Genomic DNA, 22,111 nt, shown 5'->3' with positions numbered 1-22,111 from the left:
AATATTAGGATGTTAAAAATTAAAATAATAATGAAAAAAAAAAAAATAATAATTTTTTTTGACCTTTTGGAAGTGTCAAAACTGACACGAGATGGCTGCGACGTATTGAGTGACATCCCTCAAAGCCAATCGTCATTTATCATTAAGATTCAATGAAACAGAAAGAGGATTGTTCAAATTTAAACCAATCACATTCATCTCTCTGAAAAGACTATCCAATCACATGCTTACAAAACAGCCCAAGCTGTACGCATGCGCAGTGCGTCATTACGGAACTGCGGCGCGAGGCTAGGCTACGGGTAGCCACTAGGTCGTCTTTTTCGAGGGAAAAAAGAAAAAACAACGGTACGGGTACGTTTATATTTTCAAATATATTTTATTTGAAGTATGCTGGGATGATTTTATTTGACGTCATACGTGTTTCACCGGTCGTTTGAATTAAAATGAATAGCGTTCTTAATCCCTATACAATTCGCTCTCCGGATGCGTTTTGAGTTTATTCGTGACGTCAGACTGGACAGAACATCCGGTTTCAATGAACGCTCCAGTTGTGTTCGAATTTTACATTTACCTTCTATCTGTGTTCGACAGAGAGCAAAGGCGGAAAAATGGCAACGGTCTGTCAGTCTCTCATCCCTTTGCTGTTGCTGAGTGCGGCAGTTTCGGCCGTAGAGGTGCTGCGACCCCGCGGTGTCCCGCTTTCAAGTAAGATAAGATTTGAGAAAAGTCCTTTGACTTACGAGTTTCAATTTGTTACATGGCGATGGTCAAAATCTAAATCTCTCGCATTTTAAATTGGAAATGTGTTTATTATATTGTCCAACAGAAAAACACTTCTACGTGGAGGGCAAACCTTTCACCTGCTTGGATGGCTCCCGCACAATTCCCTTTGATAGGGTGAATGATGACTACTGTGACTGTCAGGATGGTTCGGATGAGCCAGGTTTGTACATCCGGCAGCGGCTCTCTCTTCTAAATTGTATTTAATACATCAGACCCATTTGTTCTTTGGCAGGCACTCCGGCTTGCCCCAACAGCAGCTTCCACTGCACTAACGCGGGCTATCGACCCGTCTTCATCCCATCGTCCCGAATCAATGATGGTATATGCGGTAAGATTACTTATTTCTCTTTTCCTCTCCTAGTTGTGGTCAAGATTTATATTCAATGGAAACATTCCCATTACAGACTGCTGTGATGCAACAGACGAATACAACAGCGGTGCGAGCTGCCCAAACACTTGCAGGTAAAGGTGACTATTTCGGTCATCGCTGAATTGATTAATTAGTTTATTTGAATAGATTACGTACACCCACACAAAGTGCAGCCATAAAAAAATGCTCTTTTCTGTTTCCTAGGGAGTTGGGCCGCAAGGAGAAGGAGAGTCTTCAAAAACTGGCAGAGATTGCAAAGGAGGGTTTCATTCTCAAACAACAACTCATTCAGGAAGCCAAGAGGGGTCTGGAGGAAAAGAAGGTAGGGGTGATATTCGAATTGTATTTCTTTCTTAGTTAACACATCATAATGTTTGATTATTTGCCCTGGCAGACTAAAGCGTTTGAACTGGAGGCCAGTAAGAAACAACTGGAGGAGAAGTTGGAGGCTCTGAGAACAGTGAAAGAAGCGGCAGAGGAGCCTGAGAAAGAAGCGAAAGAGCGCCATCTCAAGGCTTGGGAAGGTAAGCAAATCTGTCTCAATGTGGATACGTCAATATTTATTCATATTTAATCTAATAATTATTCGTGCAGATGAGAAGGCTGCGGTACGGGCCGAGAAGGACATGGCTCGAATGGCTGAGGTGTTTATTGAACTGGATGATGATGGCGATGGCTTGTGAGTATCAACGTCAAACCAGAATGATGCATAAATTAATTGACTGTATTTTTAATAATTATTTTGACTTGTGCCAATTATTCCCACTGATGTTTGGCATCCTTTTAATGCTTTGATTCACTAATAATAACATTTATTTTAATTTCAGTGTCTCCCTGGCTGAGCTTCAGTCCCACACTGAACTCGACACAGATTCTGATGGTTCTTTCACTGAAACGGAGGCTCAGGTAATAAAAACAAAAACGCGCTAGTGTTGAGCACTACATGTAGTGGTTTTTAAAATTTAAATTTTAAAAAATCAGAGACATTAAGCCCCTTGACGGCTGTTAATACGCTACGCACCGTTAATGTCATCCTCATCTTCGACTTCGACAGGGCCTTTTGGGAGGTGTGGACAAAGCGGATATGGTGACATTCGAGGCTGTCTGGAAGGAAATAAAAGACAAATACATATCCGAGGTAGGACTCCGGCATCCCCCTTCCCCCCCCAATCAAGTTTACTAACATAGATCTTTCTTGGTGGCAGTCCCAAGCGCCGCAGAAGGAGATGCCGCACGGGGAGACGAGGGAGCCGCGTTCCGACAATGACTCTGAAAACTACCCGGAAGGTGAAATCCCGGAGGATGATGATGATGACGACGATCAGGAGGAGGAGGATGACGAGGAGGAGGAAGATGATGAGGCAGACTACAATGTAAACTTTTGGAGCTTGCGCGCTGCGTGAGAAAAGTTCATCCCTCTGACTCACTGTCTTTGCGTGCGTGTGCTTTATTTCACAGAGGCCTCCTGCGGTGCAAGAAAAGGATGACGAGGGGACGATGCCGCCATACGATGAAGAAACACAGATCCTCATTGATGGTAAGGGCTCGTGTGACTCAGTGATGAGTATTCACAAAAAATGCACACCTGAATACATCTTGTGTGACGTTAGGAATGTTGAAATATTGCTTCAAACATGGCATGTGCTTTACGATAGCAACTTGAGTGAACCGGCGCGGAAATGTCTTTCTCATCTGATGCAGTACACTAAAGCAAACAATTTGATCTCATTAGACGACGTAGGCGTGCGTACCTAATGTTGTGGCCATGTGTGCATTAAATTCCCCATCAAAGCCAAGTAATTGAATCTGGCATATTTGTTTTGCTAGCCGCCCAGAAGGCCAGAGAGCAGTTTGATGAGGCCGAGCGAGCTCTCCGGGAACTGGATGATCAGTTGAAGTAAGTACTGTACTCGGAATACGACGCACGTCTTTTCCAGTAATGCCAATACGCCTACAGTTTTCAATTCAATATTTGTTTCAGATTTTTTTTTTCCCCCTCCCATTTCAGTTGACACATTTTGTCATTTTCTATCACCAATATGGCTTTAAATGTAGCTGTGCTTAATTCCGTGGCCTCGCTCCAGCTGACAATGGTTTTCTGCAGGAGCATTGAAAAGGAAACAAACTCTGACTTTGGACCCAGTGCTGAGTTTGCCTACCTCTACAGCCAGTGCTACGAAATGCCCACTGGCGAGTATGTCATCGGGTGTCGTTATTCTTTTGTTTGTGGTATTTGCTGTTACTAACTTTTGTTTTCTCAGGTACATCTACAGCTTCTGCCCCTTCAATCGAGTAACGCAGAAACCAAAGTACGGCGGCTCAGAGACCAGTTTAGGGTAATGCAAAATGGCGTCCAGTGAACGCTTGACTCGTTTCTTGGTAACTTATGTTTTTAAATGTTTTAAGGAAATGGGGTCATTGGGACGGTCCCGAGGGTGACGTCTACGCCGTAATGAAGTATGAGAATGGAATGGGATGCTGGCAAGGTCCCAACAGATCCACCACGGTCCGTCTTTGCCCGCCTTTCCAAAGCGGGACGCAAAAAGCATTTGCTAAAATTTTGGGCTTTGTTCTGCAGGTCAAGCTAAAATGCGGGCGGGAGACAGCAGTAACGTCCACGACTGAACCCAGTCGCTGCGAGTACTTAATGGAATTCACCACTCCCGCCCTCTGCCAGGAACCCAACACCCTGCACGAACATCTCGAACTTTGAACCCACTCCACCTGTGAGTCATATTTTCATATGTCATCACGTATAATAACGCATGTGCTGCAGTGAATGGCTTTGCATATTTTCCTGCCAACTTACCTCAAATTGACTCATGAACACAAAGCTCACTGAATTAAAACGAAACGCGGCCGCGGTCGACGCGGTTACGTGACATCAAAGCGCGTCTCAGCATTTGACGGCGAGGAAAAGGGTCGGCGTGCCTTTATGGCGTTCTCTTTTTCTGTGTGAAGAACGAGCTGCAGCACAGCAGAGACAAGGTAATGGTATCTTCCTAAAAGTTCATTACGTTTATAGAGAGACAACAATAAATTAAATGTGTCAGTTTAATGATGCGACGTCGGACAGAAGAATTTGGCAGCGTTGAAATGCCGCACTGCAGTCATCTGATGAAAGATGTCTTTACTAACGACTTAATGCATGCATACTCATTTCATTGTTGTTATTGTTGTTGTTGTACCTTAGTAGCTTGTCATGAATAGTAATTTTTGATTTCTACTAATCGTGTTGTTTTCTACTAAATCCTGCTCTATGTAATTGAGCATAATACTTGCATGTTTTTTGCTTTGCTGATGGTGCCGTCGTTGTTGTCATGTTATAAATCGAATACAATTAAACGCTGACCCTAGGTTAGCTTACAAAATGACTCTCGGAAATTCAGCCCTACTGGGATTTGACACCCCACTCAAAATGAATGTGTTTGTGCTCCTCTTGCAGAGTTTTCACCAGGGACCATGTCGCCGCGGCAACAAAGTTGTGAGGAGCCACCGCACTACTGTTTCATTGTGTTAAGTAAATAAATCGAGTTATTTTACATGTTCTTGTGGTTATTTGAAAGTAATACAGAGTAGTGGTTTCATTGTCTAAAATGATCATCTTATAATTCTTTTAGCATTGTAAGACAGTTTGATTTTTTTTTTTAAGTAATCGAGGTTCAACTTTGTTATAAAATCCTACATTAATATTTGAACCGTAGCTTATTGTTGTAATTAAAGTAAGGTGTAATATTATTATCTTTAATCATGATAACTGTTAGACGTAAACCAGAATTTTTTTCTCATTAACAATTAAACCGTCCAATCTTGCGACTGAGAAAATGAATATTTGTTCACTCAACAAAATGGGGCCCACTCGTATTTGTAACTTTTATTTTTTTCTGGCATGTAAAGTACAAATAATTAAACAATCCCATGAAAAAGTCTTCAAGCGTCTTCAGCTGAAATCCCAGTAGTAAATATTCTAGACTAAACCGAAAGGTTTTTACTTGTATTTTGTTTGTTTGTTTCTCATTGCTCATTTGGTCATGTCTGGAAGTATGTATGAGTGTTTTGTATTCCACTACTTTTGATCGTTTTTTTGATTTTTGTTCTACTGTTCCAGGAAAAATGTAAGAAAAACATCACTAATAATATACTGCGTCCCCTCTTCTAAATAAATAGACACAAAATATAGTCGGTTGAGAAACAGAAGCACCACTCGCCCCCGCGGACAACAAAAATCTTCCTGCTGCTTGTCTTTCATCAACAATGAACAAACTAGCATCCTTGCTCATTTTTTTTTTGGCCCAAAACAATGTAGGTGCACTTTCTAAATCCATTTTTTAGACAAGCATGTACAGGAAAGCATCTTGCGAGGGGCAACCCCGCCGCCTCCTTCTGGATGGTGGAGGGGCTGTCCCGTTGTCTCGCAGGCTGACTGAGCGGTTTGGGTAAAAAAAGCAAGACTGTGATTAGGTTAAATAATTAAAAGATTTTTCATTGAACAAGACAAACAGAACACAGGCAGTAAAGGCATAACATCTAGCACACAGCATGTATGTTTATACAGTTCAATTAGTTAAATATAGCAGTGCATTCTTTGACTATGGAGAACGTTTTTCCAAATCGAACTTCTAAAGCTGTTTTTCTAGTCGTCCCCCAGTTTTTTTTTCTCTCGCTCTCTCTCTCTCCCCAAAAAACGAAATGGTGTAACCACAATTTTGGCAAAAAACTTTTAACCTTGCAAAATATAACGAAATAAACCATAAATATACACAAAACATACTTCGTACGAGGCAATAATAATAATAATAATAATCATAATAAATAGTTTTTAAGTTAACAATAAGTTAAAACTACAAGCTTAAAGTCGCCCAAATAATACAAGTTTGTTGGCGCTATTTTGATTTTTTTCACTTTAAATTATTTTTATGTTGCAACAAAAGCTACCACAGACTTTTACAAACACAATCGAACACAGTTTTGATTGAACAAAAAGAATCTAACTAAGTCTAAAACCGGCATACACTTTAAAAAACTGCAACTAATCAGATAATGGAGGAAAAAAGAACAAACCGTACCCAATCGATGCAACCAAACATAATCTTGACCCATATGTGTGTTCTCTATGGCAACATCAACAAATATTTAACAAGTGAGTCCTGATATGCAATTGAAATCAATAAATTACAAGCAAAAAAAAAAAAAAAAAATGATATCAGTCGACATGGGCTAAAAAACGGATGATCTATTAAGACAGTATTCCTTTCAAGGTCACTGATGATTGCTCTGTTTTTGTCGGAGCGTTTGAGCTCGCGTGGTCAGAGCGCAAATTACGGGGGCTGAGGAGGTCGTTATGGAAATTTACAGATCAGAGCTCTCGTTTGATTTCTCCTAACGAGCCGTCTCGTCCGCGCGCGGTTGGTCGTCTGATCTCTTGTTTGTTCCTTTCGCTATTTCCGCAAACCTTTTCAGTGTGACGTTTCATTTCTTTTTTAAAAAATATATATCATTTGTTCTCAGTCAATATAAAAACAAAGCACATTGCACTTACTGTTCCATAGGAAAGTTTTTTTGTCTTTTTTTTTTTTCAATATGATTATTGTTGTCGCTCGAGCGGTGTGTGTGTATGTGTGTGGTACTCTTTCCCGTTCCTCAGCTCTCTTCTGTACGTTATGAGTTGAAGGTGGTCTGTGAGTATGGAAGTTCAATCCGGGTTTTGTCGGTGGACTGCGATACATTGAACGGCTCTGATCTCAAAAGCGAACATACTCGGTATCCGGGCGCTAATGCCCGACCGAAAATAGCCGTATTAGTCCTGCTAAATAACAGCGGTGAGATCGACAACGATGAAGTATTTGAAGCGGCGTGATGAGTCTATGGATCAAATCGGTGGTGAGACAAAAGCAGATGATGGAAATATCGAGGGAGGTAAACTCGATCCAATGCTGACTTAAGAGAGGTGATGCGATTCATGGCTTGTTTCTGATATGCCTTCTTAACGTTCGTCGTCTGCGTGAAATGTGTGCAAATGGGATTTGCTCGCTGCTGTGATGTATCAGCGTAATAGAGCTCGCTGGGTTTTAGGATCCACAAATGATATGCGCAGGAGAGATGTTCAAAAAGTGTGGAGAGGGTCCTTAAAGACGGCATAAATAACAGATTTGTACAGCAATTAATCAGGGCGGCGGGGGGAGGGAGGGGGTTGTGATAGATTAAAGTTTCACTGACTTGCAAAGCAAACTCTTTGGCAAAAAAATCAAATCTATCCAAGGAATCGTGCTCAGTGTTCACCGCAAGGCCGCATTGTCATTTCAAATCTGCGCGTTTTTGTTTTTGCGTTGCAAGCAGCGATTCGTTTTGTCAGCCGGGCAATGAGATGGTCTCACCGCACTATTTTTATTATTTTTTTTACCCCGTCTGGGATTCGCACGTCAAAGAGTCAGCACGAAGCAACACTGTACACGAGTTGCGAGCGCTCCAAAGAATAGATGCGTGCCGTATCCCCGAACGGTTCAGCTTGACCTAGTTTTTATTTGATGTCAGATTCGGTCGTGTTCTTCTTCTTAACTGTCAAGTTTGTCTTCAAAACGTTAGCCACGGTCGAGCGGTTTAAGTTGGTGTGTTGCGATACAATGTTCCTCTGCCCCATCCCGACATCCCCACCCGCACACCGCATGCTCGTTTCCCTTCCCTCTCACGGCGGCAAACATCAGAGGGTTTAAAATAAAGCCATGCGATGTCCCAATTTTTTTTTTTTTTTTCCCAAGCTTAAGAATCTGTAAAAATTCAGCACAAGGTCTTGTTCCTTTGTATGTATAAAAATAGATTTATCTCTAATGTAATCCTTTCAAAGAGATCGTCCTCTTTGGCTAACACAGCGTCATTTAGAAAAGCAAAAAGCAAAACCTGTCTTGAATATAGTTGACCCTATTTAATCTAAGACCGTGTGCAGATATCGAAAGACGTTTGCCCCTCCCCATGGTAGAGCGTCACGTCTGCTCTGTGACAGACACTTCAGATCAGACGGGCGGGCCCTTAATGTTCCATCAAGGGTGCCGGTAATAAATTCCACATCACTGGGTTGGAGATATTTTGAGAAACGTGATGCAAATCAATCAGAAGTGCAAGTTCGACACTATTTGTCATCTCGATGTTACTCGGTTGTCTTGTTAGGGCGGCTAAGCCATCGAGTTGTTGTTCGAAAGGGATAAAAACCGAGAAGCGTCGGTCGAAGCGCGTGTTATTTCTCTGCAGATCTGACAAGCCGATTTAAATGTTATTACTTTGTCAGCCGGCAAGAACCATCGTGTCAGGTGTGTGGTTTAGGTTCGTATGTTTCTTCAAATGTTTTGATCGCCTGAAGCATCTCATGCCAGATTACGCACAGATGCGCTTAAAGCGTTGCGAAAACAAAAGCAAAAAATGTCATTTCGAATTGAGCGGATAATCGATCTCAAGCCCATCAGCGAGTTCTTGATGTACCCCCTCGCCCCTCAGCTTTGAGATTACAAAGAGTCTGCTTCGGTTTATTCCACCTTGAGGATAGATTAGGAATTATTTTGCTCGAGTGGACTCGACTCGTTTGGGGTGACACTGCGGGATGGGGACGAATTTCTAATTCCAGTTCCCAGATTCACAAGCTTACTTAAATGGCATTGGGTCAGAGCGAACATGCTCACGTAGGGTCGAGAATCTGCCTTTACCCTCGGCACCGCCTAAAGCAGGTCAGGAAACAGTAGTCGAGGTTTTTAGAAAATGCTTACATATACGGCTATTATTACCACCTTATACCTGTATATTGAATATATAGTTATATTTTCGATAGACGTATATAAGAGAACACTGTGTCTTAATTTCATTTTCTTTGATCTTAAAAAAGTCACTGATTTCAAAATGCCCAAGTGTAAAAAACGAAAAGAAAGAAAAATGAGTACATCCTCTCCAGCGTGATACCGGCAGAGATTATAGGGGTAAAAGTTTGGGGTAAATTGCACATATTCGTTAAAAAATTTGATCGATATTCTTTTTGTCTTTTGTTCATCGGTTGCCATCATTTGCCTGAATTCAATCAAAGCACACATTCGTTGTCACATTCATTCGACTGTCTCCTAAATAGATAGCTCTTAACCCTTTTTTACCCAACAAACCAGCTACGTACCCCTTCTAATTCAATCCAGGCAAAGACGGGGAAGGTTCTAGCGTGTTGTGGAAAGAGAACGGAAAAACTCCACTAGTGTGTTTGGTTGAAACTCTACTGGTGGATGCTTGCCTATGGATAGGTTTGGTCATGTGTGTCGGTATCCGTGTTTGCACGTGTCTGTGGGTTCTGCGATTATATATCGTGGATTTGTGTGCGAAAGCGTCAGAGAGAGACTCAGTCCAGGCCCATATATAAAGTGATGGCACGGGGAGACCCGGTTAGCCCCCCCCCCCTCCCCGTGCAGGTCAAAGGTGCTGGCGCCCAATGGCCCCTCTCTCAAGCCTTGTGCTGCTTGCTGGTCTTGAAGGAAACCTGCAGCACGCGGTCGCCCAGGCGGTAGCCGTTAAGGCTCGCGATCGCCATGGCCGCCTCGTCGTAGTTGGTCATGGTTACAAAACCGAAGCCCTTACATTTGTTGGTGGTAAAGTCACGGATGACCTTGACGTTGGTGACTGCGCCGAACGGCCCAAAGAGCTGCCACAGGACACTTTCGTCCGCCTCGGGCGATAGGTTGTACACGAAGATACACCAGCCGGCTCCGGTGGGGCCGGTGAGGTTGACGCCGGCGAGGCTAGTCATGCTGTCGATGGTGATCGGGGAGAATCTGGGGAAGAGAGTGGGAGAACTACCATGGGTGTCATTCTGAAGTTCCACACAGCATTCACTGCTCTACTCTATCTTTGATGGCCGAGTGTCTTTTAAGCTTTTCGAAATCGATAAGGAGTCACAGGACCCCTATCCCCATCTTATCCAGTAGCGGATATCTCCAAACTACCTGCTTTTGTAACAAATTGACAACCCGTGCCCCCGAGACACAGACGCCCACATAGTCTGCTTATTGTCTCGGTTGGCCAAAAGCTTTTCTGCAAGAATCCAACATACATGAATCACAATGTTCAACTGAAACCACAGTGTTGAACGAAACACAGAAACCTGGAGAGAAAAGCAAATTAAGAGTCAAATCATACAAAAACTGGAGCAAACAGACGCAAAAACGGAATCTGGTATGTCCATGCTGGTGAAAAAAGGGGACATTAAAGCAACTGAAAGGACAATGTTAGTTTGTAAATAATTTCGATCGATAACATAAAACCAAACAAAAAGAAGGTTAAACAAAGCCATGCCAGAATACCCTGCTGGGATGAGGCTACGTGATTGCCGTTACAAGCTCTCGTCTAATTTCCAAATCAGCAGATGGTATTCCGGGAACTTTGTTTGAGATTTTATTTTAGCATGGATGCTTTTGAAAGTACACCTTTTTTTTGGCATTTACCTCTTGACTCCGTAGCTGGCGTTTAGTAAATTGTCGAGTCTGCAACGCAAGAGGGAGAGTGAAGGGATGGAGAAGTTAGTTCGGAGATCTACAAGGCAGGGCTGGCCTTTCAATCTACTAGGTTGCTGCTGCCAGCTGGCCTCCAGAGGGCATCCTTCATTGCAGTGTCGCGCCAAACCATCCTACCACATTCATTGGCCTTGGACAATTTTGTCCAATCTTCCAAATGGATTCCACGATTTAAAGCATACCCTGTATCCCTTCTCATTTCACATCAATTGATTAAAAAAATAACTCTTAAAAATAGCATGCCAGTCTTAGACCACTTCAATCTAAATATATGAAGAATATGTTGTAGTGAAAGCAGTTTAAGCCAGTTAATTACAATCCCAGTGACGTGTTAGCAAGATCTGAAGGGGTGGTCAGCATGGCAGTGATTATGAAAGTTGTGTTTTTAGGGTAAAAATCTGGTCTCTTACATTGGTTTTGAGCTGTTATTTGGATCTGGTCCCTTTCCCAGAGAAGGGATCACGCTGCAGTTTCAAAAGAAAGTCAGAGAAAAAGATATTGTTTTAAGGATATGCACTCTACCAATCTAGCATTGTCAGAGTCTTACTGAAAGAACCCAAATCAAAGGCAGACTACACCTTTGGCTCCCCCCTTTGAGCTGCAAATGGGCTTGTTAAACCTGTTCACCTGTTTTCTCAGGGACAACCTTGTAGTATATTCATTTCTTTTTAAGCAGACTGTGACACAGACAAACGACGTGCAACTTGGCCTGAAAACGTCTTTGCCTACACCGGTTAGTGATGATCCCGAGGGCGATGTGAGGATGTTAAAATTTTCAGTACCTGAAACGCTGCGTCTGATGGTGCAGGGGCCCCGTGTAGCGTCGGGCGGCCGTCTGATACAGCTGAGTCAGCAAAGCCTGGCCTGTCTTCTGGCTGGGGTTGTTGGCAAACTTGACGGTGATGGGCTCGGCAGCGCCCAGAGGCTTCTGTCCGTTCAGACCCTTGATGGCCTCCTCCGCCTCGTTTCGTTTGTCAAACCGGATGAAGCCCACTCCTCGTGATATGCCTGCTCCGGATAAGAAAACACGCTAATGTCACTACCTTGGCATCCAGGACCGGTTTCTTATGGAACAACCCTTTCGAGATCTCCGTTTCGTTTATTTACACTAATGTGAAATAAGGCTATACCTGTAACTTGGTCCACTAAAATGCGAGATGTGATGATGCGACCGTATTGGGAGAAGAGTTGTTCCATGTCCTTCTGGCTCATGGTCTTGGGGAGACCACTGACGTAGAGGTTTGCGTCACGGATAGAAGCAGAGCTTGGCCGTGCGTATGATACCTACAAATCACACAAACCTCATCAAATCAGGAAATAACTACTTCTGAATCAAAGTCCTAAATCATCTTACGTCCCTTTGAGGGACGCAATGACGCACTAGCGCAGCCAATCGAATCAGTCGGGTGCCACTCGTCCACATGTCAATTGGTTTAATACTCCAAACCGGCATAACAGTAAGTCTTAAGTGTTTTGTTTCTAAATTGATGCATCTGTCCTATCCCAAACACTTTCCATCCCTTCTGTTATTTGTTTTTGAGAGAAGCGTCTGTAAAAACAAACAATATGTTCTTGTTTGCAAGCACGAACAAGAGATAGCCCAGCTCAGCACGTCGTCGTGCTCGTCGTGTGTTGGAGACAGAGTGCGTGTTGTCTGAGATAGGCTGAGCTGCCTTCCCGGGCTCTGCCTCGTTTCCTTTGTCTCAATCCTCCGGGGGTGGGTGGGTGGAGGGGAGAACAGCCCTACCGGCAAACAGTAAACAGCATCGCAAGACTCGCCGGATCCTTGACAACCCTTTGACACAAGGCTCGGGCTGGTTACGCTCGAAAACCCTGAACGTTCTGTATAGTTTCCCCAAATCAAACCGCTTGAATGATATCTTTAGCAATGAATACAGGTGTTCGCCAAACACCGAGTGTCTATTGTGCGCACTGTGCAAGCAGGAGGGTTGTGCGGCGCAGTGATTAGGGTGTTCTGGACGGACCGGGTGGGGAGGGGAAGGGAGGGAGCGGGGTGCTACATTAGGGGAGCAGAGGCTGCCCTATAATTAACCCTCTCCCTGCCTCTCCCACAGTACAGATGGTGCCTGAGGCCCATATGGCCTCTAATCCTGTCAGATCTACCCCCTACCCCTCTACTGCTGCCCCCATATTACAAGCATTTGCCCCCCCTTTCGCAATTTCCATTCATGCTTCATGTAAAACCTGAGCAAGGAAACTGGAGAAACAAGAACCCAAAGAACTAGCTAGCTAGTTAGTCGAGAAAGTATCGTCCTTAGACAGCAAACCAATCCGATTTGATCGGTTGTCCTACGTAGACTATTTCCCCTGCAGCTGCAGTCATAAGTCGGAATTAATACGTCATTGGTACGCAGCTGTTGGACAATCACCTGCTCTGCCCGGCAGGAGATTCGATTTCTTATAGTGCTGCACTTTGCCCCAATAATCTTTGAACTCAACTTGGAGGGGGGGCCGGCGGATGGACGACAGGATGACGGCGATTAATAATGTCTTCCCCCCCTCTCATCTGATTTGGGGGCAACCAAAAAAGAGGGCTAATTAGCCCCGATTGGAGGCAGATGGGGGTAACCTGGCCTGACCCCTCGTGCGCCACAGTGAGGCTTCCTAATTACATTTCCATCACAATAACGTCAGCGTGCTTTCTGACCTCCGTCCCTTTTCAACCTTTTCTCCCACTTTCTCTTTGTTCTCTTCGCCGCTGCCTTCTGCCTTCCCCCTCCTCCCCTCCCCTCCCTGCTGCCGTGTCTGTCATCAACTCCCTCAAGCCCCTGGATGGAAATCTGGACTTTCTCTCTTTTTGGATGGATTTATTTATGCGTTTATATATTTTTTAAAATTCTCTCACCTTGATTGTTTTAGTCTGTAGTTTGAGACCATTAAGTGTGTTGATGGCCTTGTCGGCGTCGTTCGGATCCACGTAGTTGACGAAGCCGTACCCCAGACTCTGACCTGAGGAAAAGCGGTTTTAGCGGATTCTAAATATCGGTAATAATCCGGCGAGTACGGAAAGAAGGACTACCTGTTATCTTGTCCCTGACAAGTTTGCAGGACTCGATCTCGCCGATGCTACCAAACAAGCTCTTGAATTCCTCCTGCGTCATGTTCTGGGGCAGGTAGTTGACAATCAGGTTGGTTTTACTGTCGTCCGTGGCGCCGTTGGTGCTGATGACTGGGCCGTTGGGCAGACTGGTTCCGCTCGGACCGTTGGACACCTGGGTTTCCATGGTGCTGATTATCTGCTGGGGGAGACTGCGGCGTCAGATTGGCTGACATTTTGTATGGTGTGCAAACGCTGATGGTAACCATACAGATAAGCGCACACACACACATGGCTTCCCTCTTTGTCCTTGTCTCAGGGAAAGGTCAGGAATCAGCATTGCTAAAATGGAGATGGATGCTCAGGCTGATTTAATATCCAGTCCCCTCTACCCTCCCCCTTCTTCTCTTCCTGCTCCCTGCCTCTGGTCCTGCAGATGTCACAGTCCCATTTTCTTTCCGCCACCACCCTTCCCCCCCCGCTCACTTCCAGGGTCAACCACCATTACATCACAGGGATGGACGGTGGCGATAGCGCATGGGGAAAACACACCTAGGAGGATTCGGATATAAGAATAGCGATATTTTGCATCTGTGCGTGCAGGTGGAGTAAACGTTCTTGTTCCTGTGCCAGTGTTTGTGTTGCTTAATTTGTTCCACGGGGGATTCTCACGTAACAGCCGTGTGGTCAGAAAGGAAAACTTCCCGCTCCACTTTTTTGTTTTTAGCCTCCTCCCTCCCTTCCTTTGCTGGCTTACTCTCCTGTCTTTGTCTCGTTATTTCCCAGCGCAAGAAGCTTGCGTTTCCACATTTCCTGTAGAGCACGCTTGTCGTGTATATAAATATAAAAGACAATCTTCCAAGTCTCTCGGCGCGCTGAGACCTCAAATTGCAACCTGAAAACATCAACTCAAAACGCTATCTTAAGCATGAACTCATAATATCCATCTAAATTTGAATTATCCAATTTTAAGCCTAACCCTAACCCTAACCCATTCACTCCCTAAGATGATTTTTTTCAGATGCCACATTTTCAACCCCAAGTTAGGATAAAAAATGGTCTGAAAAAGATCTGGAATTGAATGATGTTCAGAACGAGCACTTTGTCCCTTCCGTCATGTCTTTCGAAGAACATATTCTATGTTCCCACATTTACCCCCCTCCCCAGCATCTATGAATAGCTTCATCCAACCTGCCTCTTCCCCTCATGGCTGCAACCTGCAGCCTTCTTCCCAGCCTCACCTCCCCTCAGGTTGCCCGGGCAACCGTCCCTCAAAGACTGCATTGTGTCTAATGGCTGCCTTGCGTGGCTTTTTCTTACTCCAACCTTCTAATACATCGCCGCTAAGACTTCTTTGTGTACGCTGCAAGCAAGGCAAATTGAAGATGACAGAAAAAAAAAAATCGCTACGTGGGGACACTTTACTTGTCCTAAAAATAAAAATCCCCACTCGGCGTCGTTATCGTACTTCAATTACTTATGAAAGTCGTTGATGAGAAACAATGCTTTGTTATTTACGTTATGTGATGTGACGCGGCCTACTAACAGCAATACGAGAAATCTGCGTGTGTCCCAAATATGACAAAAGCATTCAAAGTAGGGTGGGGAGGGGAGAGAATATATTTGGCCAGTGAAAAGGAGTAAAATTATATCATTAACAGTTGTGCGAGGATTTGGCCTCAGAGATTAGCAGTCACAGCCAACACCCGATTAAGATTTTCATCTCGAGGCTGCTTTAATAAGCCTTTTTTTGGGGGGGGGGATTATTTTATCAGTAAAGAAATCAGGAATGATGGGGAGTGAATAATCACAAATAAGACTATAAATCTTCCCTAGTGGTAGTGGCAAGTTTAGATTTTTTTTTTGCCTTTTCTTCAAAACATCTTGTTTGCTAAAAAAAAAAGCCTTAAAATGATCATTTAGAAACTCTCTTTTAAGATTTTTAATGAATTCAATTTGTTATGCTAGCGCTGTGTGGCCTGCGCCACCGCTGCTACTCACCCCCTACCCCGCCCCCTTCTATTTTGGGGTTCTGTGAGATCTGCCTTAATATTTAATCGACTGCATCAGCATCGCCTACACATGCTCCCAGACTCGCACGCAAACACGAGGCCAGCCTCTTCTCACACACCCAGCCAGACTCGCACGCAAACACAAGAGTCCTCCTCCTCCTGCCTCGCTCGCTGCCAAGCTCGCACGCGGCCTACACTCGGAGATCACCTCCAAAAAAAAATAATAATAATAACAAAACAAAAAGCGAGGCACTGCATGACTACACCTAAACCATTTTTTTTTTTCCTTTTCTCCTTTCCTTTTGAGTAGCATGTAAACAGGGCCCTGCCAATTCACTTCTGCTCCAAATGCGGCCGCAGCACTGCAGGCTATGTGATGTACACTGCAAGTCATCACACGTTACGTGCGCTGCGAGAATCACTCGAAACTAAATGAAACTGAGATGTGAAGCCAAGGAAAAGCGTGGAGCGACCATCAGGAATAGGTTTCTGAAATTTACAACCCAAATCAAAAGTGACACGGGGAAAGAAAAAAAAAAGCCTTGTACTTTCTTGATATTTTCATGGAGCATTTTCAAGGCGTTTTTTTTTATCATCGTGACTACCGTAAAAATAGTTAGCTCGAAATAACACATAAAACATTTAGAGTACTTTTGATGTCATAAAATGCGTTATGATGGAGTTGCAACATTTCTAAAAATAGACCATTAAATTACTTTCAAGTAAAAGACTGACCTTGAAAAGAGGGCGTATGACCCCTGCAATAATAACAAGCCCCTTTCCCCTATTATGTCCGCTTTATTCTATCAAATTTCCCTCTTTTGTCAACTCAAACGCATGCTAGGCTGAAGTGTAAATGAGCCGTCTAAATAACACAGATTACGGGATTATCCCAAACAAAGGGCATTAGGCACACTCTCCGCACTTTAAGGGATTATCGTGGCAGCTGTGAAAAAAACAAAAAAGAAAAGAGGCGACAGGAGTCAGCGCTCATGTCAGCCGCCATCAAGCTTTTTACTCCATTTTTTCAAACAAAAGCCAGCAGTCGAGTGCTGCTTTCATCAAACGGCGACGCGCTGAAATACTTTCAGTCGGGGCGCTACCCAGCGTGGTGAAAAAAAAAAAAGGGAGTGGCCATTTGACATCTTCATCTCCCGCTCTGTCCTTTTAATAAATATGTCAGATTTTTTTCTGGTTAGTATAACCTCCAGCCAAACGGCCCTCCGTGTCCTCATCCCTCCCCGCTAGCTCTGCAGGCATTTGCCTTTTTTTTTTTTTGCTGAATAAACGTATTGACAGGCCCAAACAAAAGAGCCACCCGTTCCCTCCTCTTCTCCCTCTTGCACAGGCCGCGGCGGCGCTATGAATATTAATGCCAACAGTGGCGCTTTGTGCGTGTGCGTGGCTGCCAGGCGGGGGGCTGCGGGACAATGACTCTTACAGTCAAGTCGAAGGAAAAATAAATTTCACTCCTTTTATAGCTTTTTAAAAAAAAAAAATTAGATGTATAAGCAGCAAAATGTTCACCTTTAGCCTTTGTTTGCCTGATATTTTGTTCAGTAATATAATAAGCAGCAACTCAGCATTTACATAACATAATTACGTAGGGGGGAAAAAAAGATTAGGATTAACTTTTAAATCAGATGGTAATATTTTGAAACAAAATAGCCATTGAGACAATTTGAGCGCCACGGTGGCCTCAGCTCGTCCTTGTCCTTGAATTGTGTAAGAGCCTCGGGAAGGTTGTCTGACTCAACGCTTTTTTAGTCGCTTTGGCACTGCGGTAGCGACGTCGGAGGAGGGCTGCGGCCCGTGTGTGTGCGTTTAGGGGAGGGGGGGGTAAAGGGGGGGCACACACACTGGGCTCTGTCCATGTGTGATAGGTTATGAAATAAAAGTAATATTAGAAAATTGTAGAATTAGTTTTACGTCATTTAGTTTGAATTATTTTGTGCCCTGAATTTGTATTTTTTAACAATATAGTGAAAAAGAAAATGTGTGCTGCCTTTAATGGACAATTTATTGAAGTGGAGAGTGCAGTGTGGACAGCAGGCCAAGCTGGGCTTAAGGCCCGGGTGTCCATCCTGAGACACGCCCAAAAAAAAAAAAAAAACACATCACAGGCCACGGAGCCGAGCCAATTCCTCCCTGCAGCGCTTCATTTTTTTTTTTTTTTTTTTTTTTACTATCAAGCATGGCGGCCATGTGTTGTATTTCTTTAGAGGCAAGTAAAATGGAGACCGCTTAACTCTCTTTGCTCACTCGCACGCTTACGCCGTAATTTTAAAATTCCTTTTGAGAAAAGCAAAGGACGTCTCTCCTCCCCCAGCATGGAGTGACTCAACCCTTTTTTTTTTTTTTCTCCCCTCACTGGATGGAGCAGCCTCCGAGGCATCGCGTTTTTGTCTCCGGCATCCTTGTGAAGGATGCGCCGGGCCGAGAAAAGCCAAATGAACGCATTTCATTCCATACTGCCGTCAATCGAGACGACACGAAGAGACTCAAATCTAAAATGGAAGAAGAAACACCACTCTGGAACCCTTATTGCAAAAATGGCAGCGTATCCATCCTATGTCCCCACTTTGCCCAGAACACCTGAAATGTGTGTTTACGCTAACTATGCGAGATGGCCGCATCACATGTGCACACGCTAAGGCAGCGCAGCACACCCATGAACACAAAGGGGCCCGAGAGACACAACATGCAGTCCCAGCATCCTCCCCCCCACCCCACCCCAAGAGAGACCAAAGCCATACGTACAGTAACCATTCTTGACGTGCAACCACAAGGAAATCTAGGTCCCTCTTTTCTGCGGAAGCTCGGCGGCGCTCGTCGGGTTGCTCTGCTCGCACGGCCCCCCTCTGGAGTTCCCCCCCCCCAAAAAAAGAGAAAAAAAATACAAACTGGAGCCTGATGGAGGGTCTCAGCCTGTCGCGGTTGTATGGGGGGGTCCTCTATAGGATGAAAAGGAGGAAGAGAAGAAGAAGGGGGTTCTCGGCAGGACGACGGAGGAGGAAGAGAGGAGCGTTCTCTCCGATAGTGGAGTGCGATAATAAAAAAATAGTAGAGCGGAGAAGCAGTGATCCTCGGCAGGGTGTGTCCAAGGATGGGAGGAGGATGATGATGAGAAGGAGGAGGAGGAGGAGGAGGAGGAGAAGGGGGGGGCCTTCTGATTCGGAGTGTATTTTTTTTTTTTTCTCCGCGTGTGTTCGATTCCCTGCTCGTCTCGCAGTCTCCTTCTGCGCCTCTGCTGCAATGTTCTTCTTTTATGTGCGCTTCTGGCTGCCGGAGCCCGCCGCTGATTGGCTAATTGTACAGGGAGGGTACTACACGGCGGCCATTGCGATGCGCTCCTCACCCATTATCCCCTTCAGGAGAGAGATCACTGAAAGCCCCCCCCCCCGTCCATATACGAGCCCCCCACACTCCACCCCCTGCTCCTGCTCACTTGCTTCCCTCACTGCCCTTCCATCACTCCACTGCCTGCATCTCAATGCCCGTTCTTTCTTCCTGGCCCCCACCCCCTACCTCTTCATATATACACACACATACACACACACACACACATACATATACAACGGAGTGAATAGGACTCCACCTGCACTAGCGGAACAGATGGGTGCAGCACTTGTCCCTTCTTCCTTCACCCCTCCTTCACATCCTCCATTTCAACTTCACTCCTCCAGGCTTAGCAAATACACTTTTCAACCCCCCCCCCCAAATAAAAAAGGAAAACGCATGGCAAGGCCACGGAAAATGTGTCCATGTGCGACCAACGCTGACTAAAAACAAAGCATGGAGAAGTTGTGATGCGCCAGGCAGATGGCCAGCCATCAGGGGTGGGGGGGGGGTCAGGTGCACGCGTGGGAATAACAAATTAGAACCCCCATCACATCCACATGCTAAATGTGCTTACCATCCAAAATGTCAGATTGCCAAAATGTGGCCGGCAGTGATTTTATGTTTACTTAACGGCGTCCCGGCGTGGCCCTTCCCGGGGCGTCCTGGTCGCAGGTCCGCCCACCTTTCAACGCCGTCCCGGCTGAGTGCTCACTGAGACATGCTGTTTGGGCTCATCTATAATGCAGGCCCCTACCCCGAGACATCATGTGTGACAAATGACCTATTTCTGCGCAGACCCCCATCGGGCTCCGACCCGAGGGGGTGGGCGGCTACCGGGGCGTAAATCAGCGTGTTTGTTTTTTTGCAACTTCCGCCAAGGAGGTTAGCCTTGTTTCGTCGTATGTTAATTAGCAGTATTAACTTTGGATCACGATTTAGTGGTACGTTCCAATTTGGTGTGGAGCCAAGATGGTTGCGGCAATGCATTTTTTGTGATTTAATGGGGAATATTCTGGAATTGAAGATGAAATAGGCAGGCGTTGGGTAACTATGTACAGTTAGGTATGGAGCTCGGGTTCAAATTGCGCTCAACCAAAATCTAGAGTAGTCATGTGACATTTGCAAGCTGAGCCCTCAGACACTGTGATGTCATCTTAAGTCGACAGCAAGCGGCAAAATGGCCGACATCTATGGCAGATTTAATGTTTAATGTATATTCCAAAAACTGTATTTAGACTAGTAGGGGTGGACAGAATTTTTTTTTATTTGACTTCCTCTAACATTGTGAAAAAGTACATTTTCCCCATTTTCATAATTATTATTATTTTGGAAACATGATTTAGAATTTTTGCGCTCCGATTATTCTTAATATAAACATGACAATTTTCCAATTTTTATACTCCTGTAGTTTTATTTTTTTTAAAACATTAGTTTTATTTTCAACTGTGCACTTTTTTCCCAGTAGTTTATTTCCCTTACTTTTTCTTTGTTTGCCGATTTTACTTGCCCCTTTAAGATTTGCCTCGTTTTGTTTTTCTCAGCTTCTATAGAGTCTCAGTGGGTTTTAATGAGTTTGGTGCTTGTCTAAATTGAGATTGCCTGGCACGATTCAAATGATGATGACCACAAAACTTTAAGGTGCAGAAGGGGTGGAACTTAATTTGTTGTGAGCTCGACCGGCAAGGCCTCCTCAGCTCTCCTGACATGACCTTGAGGAGTCCTCGGATGTCTGGCACTGGTAGTGAGCAATGATGGCGCAAAGGCAGCAAGCTGTTCACATCGCTGGCTGCTCGCCCGCGTTTGAAAATATATGGCGTAGGAAACACGACGACGCCGGTTTCCGTCTCCCGCACGCCCCGGTTGCTCTTTCCCGGCTTTCCGTCGCCGTCCTTCCCGGTCGCTTCCCAACACGGGCCCCGGCCTGGTGGTTTACATAATTGCCTTACATAAGTAGCGGGCTCGGCTCGGAGCTAGGGCGATATTAGCGACCATGAATATTGCATGAGGAAAGCACTCGTTAATAAGAGGATGGAGATGGAGCCCCGCTGTCAGTCTGTCTTAACCCCGCCCCCACAGTCCTGTTAAGCAGTGACTCAACTCAGCCTGCATGCGTTGGAGCCTTTGAGTCACTTTGTCAGCAAGAGAGCGCATTGCGCATGTGCGTGTCTGCGCGTGCACGTCAGAGGAGAGAAGACGGTCTTCTGTCATTAGGTGCTTGTGTTGTTTCCGTCTTTGTTGGCGGCATAAAAGCGGCCCTTATCGCACAAAAGGAGCCCAAGTCGGTGGACTGACTGCAGGCCCACTTACAGTTCACACTTCATGCCAATAAATGGGCCTAATTGTGGCCCCTCATTAGAGGGGCCGGTTAGCAGCGCGGCAGCTGAATCCTTCACGTGGTTAAAGAGGATATTTCGAGCACCCATTGGATGCTCCTGAATTGCAGGATCAAGCAGTGTGTTTTTTGGCTGCATGTGGAAAAGCGCCATTGTGGTTCCAGCCGGTTATTGTCTTATTGTTTGACGCCTCCTTTTTGCCACATGTGATTAGGAGCTTTTGCTTTTCGACAGAGAAATGCTCAAGGGAAAATGCAAAGTTTATATCTAAATATGTTAAATATAGATGAATAAAATATTTCCATACGCAATGAATGCAAAGTATACCGGGGTAAAATATTCTATTTTAGGGACTAAACTTGCAATAGTTGAAGTTGTATACATTCAATGAAAGTCATTTTTTTATGTATTTCAGAGTACTACAGTAATGTATTTTTGAGTCGTAGATTTTTTTTTGGGCATAACATTTTTAGATTAATATTTTTTAAATTAGAATTATAATTGTCAAATTGAAAATGATATATTTTCAATATTAAATATTAGAAAATAAAAGCAATTTTTAAGAAATTATATATTTTTGAATCATTTGAAATACTCATAACATGACAAAATGAAAGTTATAATTTTCAGAAAGTTCAATATTTTTTAGAAAAACAGACATATGTTATCACATGCATATATTC

The 22,111-nt window shown here is 44.4% G+C and overlaps 2 protein-coding genes across 18 annotated transcripts in view; one reads left to right on the top strand and one right to left on the bottom strand.

Moving 5' to 3' along the window:
* Nucleotides 1-222: 222 nt before the first annotated feature.
* prkcsh (PRKCSH beta subunit of glucosidase II) lies at nt 223-4,695 on the top strand. Of its 2 annotated transcripts, none has more exons than XM_088357219.1 (18): nt 223-351; nt 592-705; nt 827-943; nt 1,016-1,111; nt 1,188-1,245; nt 1,358-1,475; nt 1,548-1,677; nt 1,748-1,832; nt 1,981-2,059; nt 2,208-2,291; nt 2,359-2,526; nt 2,612-2,690; nt 2,981-3,050; nt 3,258-3,347; nt 3,415-3,489; nt 3,560-3,659; nt 3,732-3,879; nt 4,599-4,695. In XM_088357219.1, the coding sequence occupies exons 2-17, from the start codon at nt 609-611 to the stop codon at nt 3,864-3,866; spliced, it is 1,581 nt and encodes a 526-aa protein (XP_088213345.1). In that variant the 5' UTR covers nt 223-351; nt 592-608; the 3' UTR covers nt 3,867-3,879; nt 4,599-4,695. The 2 variants fall into 2 exon arrangements, with proteins under 2 accessions (XP_088213345.1, XP_088213346.1); XM_088357220.1 differs by having other exon boundaries at nt 320-345.
* A 317-nt stretch (nt 4,696-5,012) lies between these two features.
* elavl3 (ELAV like neuron-specific RNA binding protein 3) overlaps nt 5,013-22,111 on the bottom strand; it is a 22,395-nt gene continuing 5,296 nt past the window's right edge. For 2 of the 16 annotated variants that reach the window (XM_088357237.1, XM_088357223.1), the window contains 7 exons: nt 13,724-13,940; nt 13,550-13,653; nt 11,814-11,967; nt 11,466-11,694; nt 11,094-11,147; nt 10,615-10,653; nt 5,013-9,966 (listed from right to left, as the gene is read on the bottom strand). In XM_088357237.1, coding sequence (XP_088213363.1) covers nt 9,618-9,966; nt 10,615-10,653; nt 11,094-11,147; nt 11,466-11,694; nt 11,814-11,967; nt 13,550-13,653; nt 13,724-13,928 — 1,134 coding nt within the window. In that variant the 5' untranslated portion in view covers nt 13,929-13,940 and the 3' untranslated portion in view covers nt 5,013-9,617. Of the gene's footprint in view, nt 9,967-10,614; nt 10,654-11,093; nt 11,148-11,465; nt 11,695-11,813; nt 11,968-13,549; nt 13,654-13,723; nt 13,944-18,513; nt 18,979-22,111 lie in introns of those variants that run through there. The other 14 variants (XM_088357224.1, XM_088357225.1, XM_088357221.1 and 11 more) reach the window with 14 other exon arrangements.

Source organism: Syngnathus floridae, chromosome 17 (assembly GCF_059516105.1).
Source record: "Syngnathus floridae isolate MCC-2025c chromosome 17, RoL_Sflo_1.0, whole genome shotgun sequence".
In the NCBI taxonomy this organism is placed as follows: domain Eukaryota; kingdom Metazoa; phylum Chordata; class Actinopteri; order Syngnathiformes; family Syngnathidae; genus Syngnathus; species Syngnathus floridae.
Note: the sequence above shows the minus strand (reverse complement) of the source record. Positions and strands in the feature narration are given on the sequence as shown.